At 45.3% G+C, this 12,616-nt stretch overlaps 1 protein-coding gene across 3 annotated transcripts in view; it reads right to left on the bottom strand.

Moving 5' to 3' along the window:
* Positions 1-12,616, bottom strand: part of NR3C1 (nuclear receptor subfamily 3 group C member 1) — a 514,836-nt gene that overhangs the window by 99,454 nt on the left and 402,766 nt on the right. For all 3 annotated transcript variants that reach the window (XM_085618126.1, XM_085618127.1, XM_085618125.1), the window contains exon 6: positions 4,784-4,928. In XM_085618126.1, coding sequence (XP_085474252.1) covers positions 4,784-4,928 — 145 coding nt within the window. The remainder of the gene's footprint in view (positions 1-4,783; positions 4,929-12,616) is intronic.

The following is a 12,616-nucleotide window of genomic DNA, read 5'->3' as shown; positions in this document are numbered from 1 at the left end:
TGACTACTAAATGCCTCTTTAAAGAGCAGAGTGCATTCAATAATCTCTCTGCCCACCTAAGGTGTCTCATAGAAGAAAAATGCTATTTAAAATGGATAATATGGTAAAGGTTTACAAGACCACTGGAATCTGAAGTCGTGCTTTTCAACAACACGGATTCATATTTTTTACCCGAGCATTGTCATGTTCACCACTTATCTGCATTGAAAAGAAATAATTTTCTACTATGAACCATAAACGACATGCTATAGGAAACAGTAGCCCAGTCCCATGACCACGAGAACGACTTAAAATAAGAAATGCACTGCCGCAGAATGCATATACAATAGCAGTGTTCAGAACAGCTGAACCCCTATAATGATTCTTGGATGTTTTCAATCACTCTGGAAAGGAGGACTTATCCCCATGGTGGGGACGGTATAAGCATAAATCCAAAAATTAGTTACGGAACGGGAACGTTTATTTTACTGCATATAACACTACTCAACCAATTATGATTTGATGTTTGGTGTGATCAATGTTTACAATGACATCTGTGGGAGGGCGGGGAATTCTATATTTAAATGCCTAAGATTGTATTCGTAACACGGGGTGCCTGTATACTTTTCAGTAGAGGGAACATATCATATAGATGAAATAAGTGAGGGTGGTTAACACATTAGACAAGGAAAGTGTAATAATAGGAGTGGAGAAATTAAATAATGTGAAAATCTTCAGACTGCAATATTTACGGATATAACAATGTTCCATATTAGTTTCTTAAGAACAGCAATAGTGCATTATGAGCTTTGCAGTTGAACTACTGAAGGGGTGTGACCTGGTAAAGACACGAGGAGGCGGGAACATAATACAGGTGCTTATAATTGGAGGAAGGAGGAAGGGTAACATTCAGTACCTGCTTGAAGATGAGAGGGAGCAGTCATCGGAACACTCGAGGTACGGGTATGTGCAATTGATCTTGAAGGGAGTGACACTAGGGATACATAAGATGGTTGTCACAATGGCAAGGGAGTCGAGTTGAGAGTATTTTTGGGTATTGTTAAGTTGAGAGTGTTTTGGGGGTTGGGGGGGAAGGAGTGCGTAATGAAGGGCGGGGCATTCATTAAGTAATATTTATTATTACGAATTCTGCGGGCAAAAACGTTGATGACGGGGTGAGCTTAAACTATTAGCATGTTTATTTGACATGAAGGGTGTTGGTTGTATAATTTGGTAAATGAAAGTTAACTTGAGATATAACCTAATCGTAATGTTTTGAAATTGTAGAGAACCCCTGACGAAGTGCCAGGAAAGGCACGAAATGCATTGGGTGACGGAAACGATTCAATCGATGAGTTTCTGTGTAGCTATCCATGCTATAGAACAAGGCTTGTTATGGCATTTCTATAGCATTAAGGAGTTTATGTGAACATTGTGTCCAATGTGTGACCTACAAACCATTAACAGCCGATACATGGAAGTGTTCAACAGAAATAAACATTTGTGATGAACTCGAATAACTTTTTGGCATCTTTGTTATGCATTAAACGGCTGTGCGTCCGGAGTGGGGTATTAACCCGCCCCACTTTCTTCAATCAGCATAAAACCAGGCATTATACACCTGGCTCTGGAAATTCAAGGTTGTGGTCAACACAATTCTTACCTGTGTGCCCGGGTGAACATTTTAAATGACAGTTTAACATTCAAAGAGTAGAATAACTATATTACTGTAACTATTTCCAATTTAATTTCTATCACAGATCTAGCCAACATTATCGCTAGTAAACTGGTGATTGCCATAAACATCAGACTCTCTCCTACAAACAATTTGAAGAAACAACAAAAATAAGGAGAATTATTTGGTAGCTAAGAAAAGGGAAGCAACCGTTTTTGCTTCTTTCTATGTAGGCGAGAAATTGGAGGATCAAATGGGTTCCCTGCTTTTGCTGGGCTGTGTGCTGTAGTAATGATTTTTTTAAATATTGTTTTTATTGAGATTTTGAACATGTTATATAAGCATGGAGATTAACAAGAGAGTGCGGATGGTCGGGCCACTAGATGAAAAGGTGCTTGCGGTATATGACATTGTTTATGGGTAAGTGGACTCCGTGTCAGAGGAGGAATTTGGGGTGGGCCAAACTGTTTGGAGAACAGCTTTTCCCACCCTGTACTCAATGGGCGGCAGTGCACCCCCAGACATCCTCGCGGTGTAGGGCAGTTGCCCCAGCTTTGACCTAACGAGTGAGCAGCATCTGCCAGTGGTCTGAGCTCTGAAGAAGAGAGCTGCAACTTTACACTTGCGCAACCTAGCATATATTCGCAGTGCTCCCACCTTCCACAAGGAGATATTGGGAAACTCCGTTATGTATTCCAACTGAGTCAAGATTTTTGTCCAATAAGATCTCAGCCAGGGACAAACCCACAGGATGTGCTTCAGGTCGGCCCCATGGGCGTTGCATCTGGTGCACATATCTGGAGTGCCTGGGAAGATGTGGGCTATGGTGGTCTGATGTAGTAACGGTGCAAATACAATCTGCTCTCTTAATCTGCCATTGTAAAACCCTTGCTGAATATATGTTCAGCTATTCTGAACAGAAATCATACATTGGTTGCTCCTATAATAGGGCATTACAAGTGGCAGCTCTTCTTGGTTGGCATGGTAAAGTGGTTATCTTCAGACAGTATGACTTTGTCAGTTTTAATTTAGTGTGTGGCATATTTCTAAATATTCTAACAACCTGATATTTGTGCAAATCATGGCTGGCTACGTGGCGGGGAATAAGGGAATGGTATTTATCAAATAGAATTTCCAAAAGACGTGACAGACCAAGGTGGTTAAAATACCCTGCTGGGGTTATTCCAGTCATTAGTGTGGTTCCCCAGGTACTTTTTGCATCTGGATGCTCTTGTCCTTTCCCGTGGCGGAATGGGGGTGGGGGAGAGCGTCTTGGATATTTTCCCTATGGACAAAATCCCTTTCCTCCCAGCAATGATGGTCCATGCCCCTTTCCATCCTCGAAGCAAATCTCGTATCACTTCCAGGGTTGTTGGAGAGGGGTCAAGGAGTGCCCATAAAGGTACATCTTTGTAGGCATTCCCAAACTTCCAAGGCAAACCACAACTTGAAACACCCACTTTTCATTTCTGGAGCAGATTTACTACTGTGATTTCTCCTCACTCGTGGAGGAGAAATCCACAGCAGTAAATGTATTTATGCCCACCCACCAGGAATCTCTCACATTTACGGTTGAAAATACCTTTGTTAACAGGGCCCCAAGAGTCTAAAATATGCAATACTCTCCCAAATTCAAGGTGCCGAATGACTACTTCAAAAACAAAAAAGTAGAGTCAAATGGATTAAAATAAAGAAAAATTAAACCCATTGAAACATCCCACTTCCCTGTTACTTCTAATGTTCCCATTGTTTATACAGGTGGGTTTCACGAGTCTGTATGTTATTAACCAAATAAATGGTATTGTTTTCTCAGCCTCAGAAGGATGAAAGGCTCAGTTCACCTGGGCATAACGAAAAGCGGTGGAAGATTTATGGAAAATTGCCAGACCCAATGAGCCATTTCTCCGAGTAATTGAAGTGGTTGAGTGCTCTGGCACAGGATCTTGAAATGCTATTTCAGTACAAACGAAATACATACAAAACCCTGATGCAAGCAAAGAGAAGACTGCATGGAAAAAGGTGCCACGAGGCGATACAAATAACAGCATGGGCGCTATACAAAAGACAATAACATAACCACCACAAAATAAAGGGAGCATAGCGCTGCAAAGCTTCAATACAGATTGCTGTTGAAGAACTCTGAACACAATAACTCCAAGAACCTGAGCAGTTACAACACCAGGCACGGGCACCTTTGAAACTGGACTTTGTTGTCATTAATACTGTGGGCCAAAGCTACGTTCCTTAGCTATTTTTGAACCACAAATGTATTCATGTACTGGTTATTACAATCACCATGTTTAATAAAACACAGTGTTTTCCAATAAATTGATAGATTATGATTAGGGCTCCAGGTTTTATGGTATTTTTTGTTTTTCATTTCCGTCTGTATTTATCCATATTTATTTTTGTGCCATTTTATGTGTATTTATCCATATTTATTTTGTGTTTTGTGTATAAATGAAGTTGTTAAACTGTAAATTTCCATATTTATTAAACTAATAGACACGCACTCATACTTTGATGTCTATCGTGATTTAGCTATTTAAGCTGCCAAATATTACGTAACAATACATCCACTAAATATTAACATTATACCACAAATGCAAGTTGACATATGCCATTATTTAAAGTGATTTCTTCTTGTTTTCTAATTTCCCATGCTGTCCATCTGCTCAGCTGCTGGGCTACAATTCATGAAAGACAGCACGGAGAGTCACTTCAAAGTAGCACAATTTTCTGTATTTATCCACTTTTAAAAATAAATGCAGACAGAAAACACATTGTTTTCTGTCTGCATTTATCTGTAAAAATCCGTTGACTGAAAACAGGGAGCCTTAATTATGATGGAAAAATATGTGTTATGTTAAATTCATTTAACTGCTGCATTGTGTATACTAAAGGCCTTTTTTAGTAAAATATTGTATCCTACGTCACCAGGAAGGACTATTTGAGATACCTCGGTGTTAACCTTCCAACAATTGTTTGCTGTACAAGTATTTGGAGGTTTCGTGTACGAAAAAAAGGGTCAGTTCTTTCTCCAATAGTGTAAATACTGCGGGAAGGCTTGCACACATGGGAGAAACATACACAGAACAGTGGCCTGCTCCAGGAGATCATTGCACTCACTTATTGATGATCAAGTCTGGTGCGAAGCACAACATGCTTCCATTTGCTTGCTTGTAAGATCTCCATCCAAGAGCGAAAACCATCAGGAACATCCAGGAGTACTGGAGAAGAGTCATTTGGTCGTCCAGGTGCAAGTTTCTAAAACCTGATGAGAAGCCAGTAATTAGAAGATTGGTAATGAAACAGCTATATTCTTTCACAACAAAAATATCCACCACCGCTCCACCTGCTTCTTTTTTAGGTCAAAGCCTACCAGACTGCGCAGCAGTCTGGTTTGCTATTGACATATTGGGAGCATTCTGAAAGCTTCCCAGGGAATGCATTCTGCCCATTGCTTACCATTGGCTTTGTGTTTTGTAACTCACATTTGCTTGCTTTCTATTTGCTGGCTTTATTTGTTATAGGCTGTCCAGATTGAGTTTGTCCCTTCTGTGGAACATAGCCTATTTATTAAATTCTTCCATGAGTGCTTGTGTTCTGTAAACAGCCCTTTAAATCTTTCTCATCTTGTCACATTTGCTGTACATTCAAAGACAGAAAACAAATATCAGGCTCTGTCTTCCGAGGGTTATTACTTTCTTTCTCTGACTTCAAAGTGAGAGGATTTATGTGTGAATCGTGCTGTAAAAGTAAAGGCTTTGTTCTAGGACATAACAAAATTGAAATGTCTGTAAATGAAGTGTGCAGCTATTTCAGAATTAGAAAAAGCACAAATGAAGCAATTTTGTTTTCTAATTCTGAAAAAGTGGTGGAAACAAATACTTTAAAAGGAACAATCCAAATCAATACACTAGGTGATGCCATTTCCACACATTACTGTTTGTGTGCTGTATTGGTTTATCAGTAAAACTGTATGTCTGTGCAAATGTAATGCTAATTTCAATTGGAAATGTGCTGTCTGTAAAGGTAATGCGCTACCAAATCATGCATACTCCACTCTACAGCACTCTACTTCACTTTATGCCTCTCCACTCTACGACATGCCACTCCATTTTATGATACTCCACATCACATCAATCTATGACACGCAACTCCCCTCACCTCTATGGCCTCTGCTCCACTCTATACCACTTCCTTCCACTCTACACTATGCCATACCACTTTATGATACTCTATGCCACTCCACTCTATGCCACTACATGACACCCCATGCCCCTCAACTCCCTCTATGGCACTCTACTTTACTCCACTCAATGCAACACTACTACACAATGCCACTCCACTCCACTCCACTATACAACACTCCTCTCCATGCCAATCGACAACACTCTACTGCACGCAATTCCCTCTATGCCACTTTACTCCACTCTACAACACTCTATGCCACTCAACGACACTCTACTCCACTTTATGCCCCTCCACTTTACCTCCACGACCCTCTATGCCACTCCACTCTATGATTCTCCATGCCACTTCATTTTATGACACTGTACTCCAATCAATCAATCAGGGAATTATAAGCACCCTACTCGCCCGTGGGTCTCAAGGAGCTGTGGGGAGGGGGGAGGGGTAGGTTGTGCAGGCACTTGTAGGCGTGAGTGAGGATTTTGAAAGTGACTCTTTTCTCCACGGGGAGCTAGTGTAGTGTTCATAGGTGTTAGCTGATGTGTTCGTGCCGGGGGATACCGAGGAAGAGTCTGGCAGTTGGAGGTGACGGCGTTGACCTGTCGGTCCATGGTGAGTGATGAGTAGAGTACGATGCCGAGGTTTTTTGTGTGGTCCGAGGGCGTGGGTGGGCTTCCGTGGGTGGTCGGCCACCAGGTGTTGTCCCATGCTGAAGGGGTGGTTCCAAGGATGAGGACTGCCGTCTTCTCGGCATTGAGCTTCAGGCAGCTGTTGGTCATCCAGGCTGCGACGTCTTGCATTCCTTTCTGGAAGTTAAGTTGGGCAGTGGTGGGATCTCTGGTGAGGGAGAGGATGAGCTGGGTGTCGTCGGCGTAGAATATGATGTTGAGGCCGTGTTGTCAGACGATGGCTGCGAGGGAGCCATGTAGATGTTGAAGAGGGTCGGGCTCAGTGGAGACCCCTGTGGGACTCCACTGGTGATTTTCGTGGGATCGTAGAGGAAGGGTGGTAGTCTGATCGAGACGGTGTCGAAGGCCCCTGATAGGTCGAGGAGGATGAGGGCTGTGCAGTGGCCTTGGTCCAGAAGGGTGTGGATGCCATCTGTGGCGGCGAGTAGGGCGGTCTCGGTGCTGTGGCTGCTTCGGAATCCGGATTGGGATGGGTCGAAGTCTGCGTTCTCTTCGATGAATCATGTTAGTTCCCTGTTGACTGTTTTCTCTGCCACTTTGGCTGTGATGGGGAGGAGAGAGAAGGGACGGTAGTTCTTGAGGTCAGTGGGGTTGGCTGTAGGCTTCTTGAGCAGGGGCCTGACTTCTGCGCGCTTCCAGTTGTCTGGGAAGGTGCCCGTTTTGGAGGTGGTGTTGGCGGTGTCTTGCAGTTCGGGTGCGATGACGGCCGCGGCTCTATGGTTTATGTGCAGGGGACAGGGGTCGGTGGGGGCACCCCGAGTGGATGCCTTTCATGGTCCTGGGGGTGTCTTCGATCTTGATTGGTGTCCAGTTGGAGATGGTGGGCTGGGGTCTGGCTATGGTATCTGGTGAATGCGCGACAAAGTTGTTGTAGAGGATTTTGATCTTGAGGTGGAAGTAGGTTCCAAGCTTGTCGCAGAGGTCTTGGGAGTGATGTCTGTGTCTTTGCTGCGCGGGTTGGTGAATTCCTGAATGACACTGAAGAGTTCCTTGGAGTTGGCGAGGATTTTGTTGTGGATGAAGTTCCTCTTGGTGGTTCTGATTTGGCTGTGGTAGTCCGTCATGGCGTCCTTGTAGGTGGAGCAGTTTTCAGTTGTCTTGGTGTTTCTCCAGTTCTTCTCTAGGCGACTGCGGGTGCGTCTGGTTTGTTGGAGACTGGTGGTGAACCAGACGGCTTTCCTGGGGCGCTGCCTGTTGGGGTTGCGTAGCGGGTGAGCTTGTCTGCGCATTTGGAGATCCAAGTGTGGAGTTCTTTGGCTGCGATGTTTGTGTCGGATGCCCTGGTGTGGTTGCCTCAGGTGAGGGTGGAGTTAAGTTGCTTGTCGGTAACCTTGCCCCAGTTCCTTCGTGGTGGGCATGGGGGTGGTTTGGGTGCCTTGGGTTTGTCGTGGTCAGTCCATGGCGGTTGCGTTGTGTGGCTGAAGAGAACGCTGTTTCCTGCAGCGAAGATGGGGTCAAGGGTGTGGCCCGCTCTGTGGGTCGGTGTGGTGACCAGCTGTTTGAGTCCGATGTTGGTGAGGCTGTCACGAAGGATGGTGGAGTTGGGGTCACTGGGGTTGTCAAGGTGGAGGTTCAGGTCTCCAATGAGTATGTAGTTCATTGATGCAATGGCGTGGGGTGCGATGAGGTCAGTGATGGCGGTGGCGAAGGGTGTCCGGGTGCCGGGGGGGGTCTGTAGATGAGGGTTACCCAAAGTGTGTTGTTAGGGCTGGTCTGGATCTGATTTGATTGTAGAATTTATATAGTGCATGAATGCCCATGGGCGTTTAGCAGAGGGGAGAGCCAGAGTTCATGTAGACAGAAAAAGAATTGTGTTCGTTTGTAAATAGCCAGGCCTTCAATAGCTTTCTGAATGCAAGCAAAGTTGGACAGCTTTTGATATTTATGGGGAGTGAGTTCCATAGTTTTACTGTACCCAGGACAAAGCTTCTTCCTCCCCAACAAGCTTTTTTGAATTTGGGTGTTAGAAGGAGTTTGCTCTGTGTTGAGCGTAGGTGTCTAGGTGGATGATACCAGGTGAGAGGTCAAAACGCTGGTCCATTTCCATGTACAGCTTTGTATGCTAGGCATAAGGAGTTGAAGTCTATTCTTTTTTTCATAGGAAGCCAGTGAAGTTTTTTCAAGCCTTCTGAAATGGATTGGAATTTTGGGAATGTCTACAAGTATTCTGGCGGCCGCATTCTGCGCTCGCTGAAGCTTCATCATGTGTTGTTTTTGAAGGCCTAAGTATAATGCATTTCCGTAGTCCAGTCTGGCCATGACTAGAACCCTCACTAGTGTTTTTACTGCTTCTGCGGAATGAAGGTACGTACTTTGCAAATTGATTTTAAAGTTAGAAACACCAGGGAGACGACTTTGTTGACCTGATCTTGGAAGGTAAGCCTGTAATCAAAAATGATGCCAAGGTTCCTCACTTTATATACTGGAGTAGGTAGAGCTCCCATGCTGGGGGGGCCACCAGTTCTGTGATCATAAGAGGTATCTGTTCCCAGTAGGAGGACCTCTGTTTTGGTTCCGTTGAGCTTTAGACAATTTGTCCCCATCCATTGGTTAATGTGGGACATGCATTGTCTGAAACGATCAGCTGTTTCATCGGGGCTACTTGAAATGGGCACCACAATCTGGGTGTCATCCGCATAGGATATTAGTGTGAAACCAAATTGCCTGATGATATTAGCTAAAGGGGTCATGTAAAGGTTGAACAGGGTGGGGCTCAGAGAGGAGCCCTGTGGCACCCCACATGGCAGCGAAAACTGCTCTGAACAGGAGTTGCCAATCTGAACATATTGGTATCTGTTGATCAAATAGGACTTAATCAGCTTTTGAGCAGCGTTCTTGACTCCTGCCTCCTGGAGCCTTCTGATTAGTATGTTGTGGTTCACAGGGTCAAAGGTCGCCGATAGATCCAACAGGATCAAGGCGGCCTTGGCACCTGTGTCCAGTATTGCCTGGATCTCCTCTGCTGCCATAATCAGGGCAGTTTCTGTGGAAGTGTAGGTGTTCTGTGGAGGGGAAGGTGTTGCTGGAGGTGGTGAGGCGGAGGGTGCTCTTGTCGGTGATGGCGAGGCCCCCTCCTGGGCGGTCCTTCCTCTGGATCTTGTATCCATCCGGGATGGCGGTGTTGATGTCGGGGGCAGAGGAGGTGTTAGTCCAGGTCTCCGTGAAGAAGGCGATGTTGGGCGTGAGAGAGTCGAGTAGATTCCATATTTCCATGGCGTGTTTGTGTACGGAGCGCACGTTGAGGAGGATGCATCTCAGGGTGTGCTGGTGCTGGCGTCGGGGGTGTTCGAGGCCGGGGTGGTGATGAAGGTCTGGTGGCAGTGGAGGCAGGGGAACTGGCCGTGGGTTGTGTCCGGGGAGGCCTGGTGGCAGTCTCGGAGTCCTACGAGGTGGAGGGCGAGGAGGGTGGCGACGTCGTAGTGGTGGGGGGTCGTGAACCAGGGTTCCTGGCCGGGCTGCGGACGGGCTTGCCTTTGGCGCACCAGCGGCGTGATCGCGTAGCGGCCGCCATTAAGTAGGGGCAGGGGGAGGGAACGTGCAGCTGGGAGGCAGGAGCAGTAACGGCGGGAAAATGTAGGCAGACGCGACCAAAACACAAAACACAATTTACAGAGGATGAAAACAAATAAATGGGCAGAAATGGCACAAGTAGCACAAGTGAGGAACAAAGCTACAATAGCGCCAATCGAGAGAGAGGACAAGCGCAATTTACAAATGCCAGCGAGGTGGGCACTCGGCACAGGGCGGTCTCGAACCCTACCTGGGTTGGGCCATGGATCTGCGGCATACAGCGGAGCTGCTGTGGAGAGAGCAGGCCTCAGACCGGGGTCAGAGGTCTTGCTCACGTTCCCCTGCAGCGGCCGCCATTAAGTAGGGGAGGGGGGAGGGAACAAGCAGCTGGGAGACAGGAGCGGTAACGGCGGGAAAATGTAGGCAGGCGCAACCAAAACACAATTTACAGAGGATGAAAACAAATAAATGGGCAGAAATGGCACAAGTAAGGAACAAAACTACAATAGCGCTAACCAAGAGAAGGGACAAGCGCAATTTACAAAATGCCAGCGAGGTGGGCACTCGGCACAGGGCGGTCTCGAACCCTACCTGGGTTGGGCCAAGGATCTGTGGCGCAGAGCTTAGAACAGTGGAGCTGTTGGGGAGAGAGCAGGCCTCAAACCGGGGTCAGAGGTCTTGCCTCTCCACAACACTCGATTCTACTGCATTGTATGGCACTCCACTCTATGTCAATCTACTATGCCCTACGCCATAACACTCTACTCCACTGTTTACAACTCCCTCTACGCCACTTTCCTCTACTCTATGCCACTCCACTCTGTGACATTCTACTCCACTCCACTGTACAACACTCCCCTCCAATCTACACCCTTTCACTCTATGCACTTCCACTCAATTCCCTCCATGACATTCTACACCACTCCACAACACTCCGGCGTATTATACTCCATTCTACTCCACTAACTTCTAGTCATGCTGAACAGCAGCAATGCTGATGTACAACATAGTTAAAACACATTGGCAAAGTGATTAGCTCTTGCGTAGGTGAGACCTACTGGCTTTCCCAATGCTTCTTAGTTATGGCAATGACCGCTCTGTTCTCCTTCGCACCAAAGCTTCTTTTGACCCTTGACGATATACTTAGAGTTTCAAACATTCTCTGAGGTGAAGTGTTGCTGTCATTTTGAAGTAGGTGGTTACTTCCTACAGGAGAAACTTGAGGAGGAACAAAGCTAAGATTGGAGTCAGCCCACCTAAATTCCGAACTAGGCTGTCTCATGCAATAAGCTAACTGTTCTGCATATTACATGTATGGTTCTGTGCATTAGGTCTAATGCAGGGGGTACCAGTTTTAATATTCTGTGTAACAGGTCTACAGTTCTTTTCTCCTCAAAGAACTCTATTTATAGAGTGAGGAGGCAGGGAAAGAATTCGAATTCCATCATGGTTGCCATGCACTACATGCACCAGGATCCTTTGAGACTGCATATACATTGTTGTATAGTAGAACATATCCATCCGTTGATTGATCATTCTCTCTAACCACAGCCACCCTTCTGTAAGAGAAAGACATTTTTGATATATGCTCAACAAAACCCTCCCATGTTCAAGCCTTATGTTTGCATGCCTGTCAGCTGCTGTCAATATTTTCCTGTAATGGCCAAATTGCAAAGATACCAAGTAAATAAGGATATGGATAGTATATGTGAAAACAAGTTTTACATATAGATAATGATGTGTCCCTCTCACTCTCCAGAATCTCATCCTCTTAATCAGTGGGTATTTAACCTGTTCCTCGGGGACCCCAGGGGGCCCACAAAGCCTACTCATGGTGTCTCATGGGGTCTGAGACTGCTTTGAAAACTCAAAAATTATTAATAGATTAATAAAGTGCATATAAATAAAGAAGCGAAAGGTACAACTGAAATTTCTAAAACGTTTTGTAAATGTGAAGAAGTGTGAAATTGGAGACTAAAAATCAAGTTTGTATCCTCAGGTTGATTCATGGGAGCAGTGCACGTGCATCAAACAGAATATAGTATGGACAATGAGTGGCCTCATTTGAATTTACAAAAGGCTCCAACCTTCCTATTAAAACTTTGATTGTTGAACATTTGTTTGTGAATTAAACAAAATATGTTCACCCTTTGTCAATGGTTAACAAAGAGTAAAGGAAGAAAGCATTATGAAGCGGTGGTCATGTCACTTGGTAGCCATGCACAACGCACATGCGTGCGCCTCCAAATGACACTAGTTGTTTCTTTTATTCACTGATTTTGATTAGTAGAAGAAAAAAATAGAGCAAAGGAGCTCTTTTTAAGCACTTACTGGGGTGGAGCAACCCAGATGGTTAGTGTTTGGAGAAGCAACACCAAGGAACAGAGTGGGGGGAAGCAAGACTGAGGGCGGGATGAGGACAAGAAGCAACAGGCAAAAGATAAAAAAGGGTGTGGGTGGAGAAAAGCTGACAGAGCAACGAGGAGCAGGCAATGGAAAAGCCCACAGGTGAGAAAACAACAAGGAGAAGGACACAAAAGTGAAGGCTTAACCCCCCGCCCCAAAAAAC

Source organism: Triturus cristatus, chromosome 7 (genome assembly GCF_964204655.1).
Source record: "Triturus cristatus chromosome 7, aTriCri1.1, whole genome shotgun sequence".
Classification (NCBI taxonomy): Eukaryota; Metazoa; Chordata; class Amphibia; order Caudata; family Salamandridae; genus Triturus; species Triturus cristatus.
This window is presented reverse-complemented; position numbering and strand designations above follow the sequence as displayed.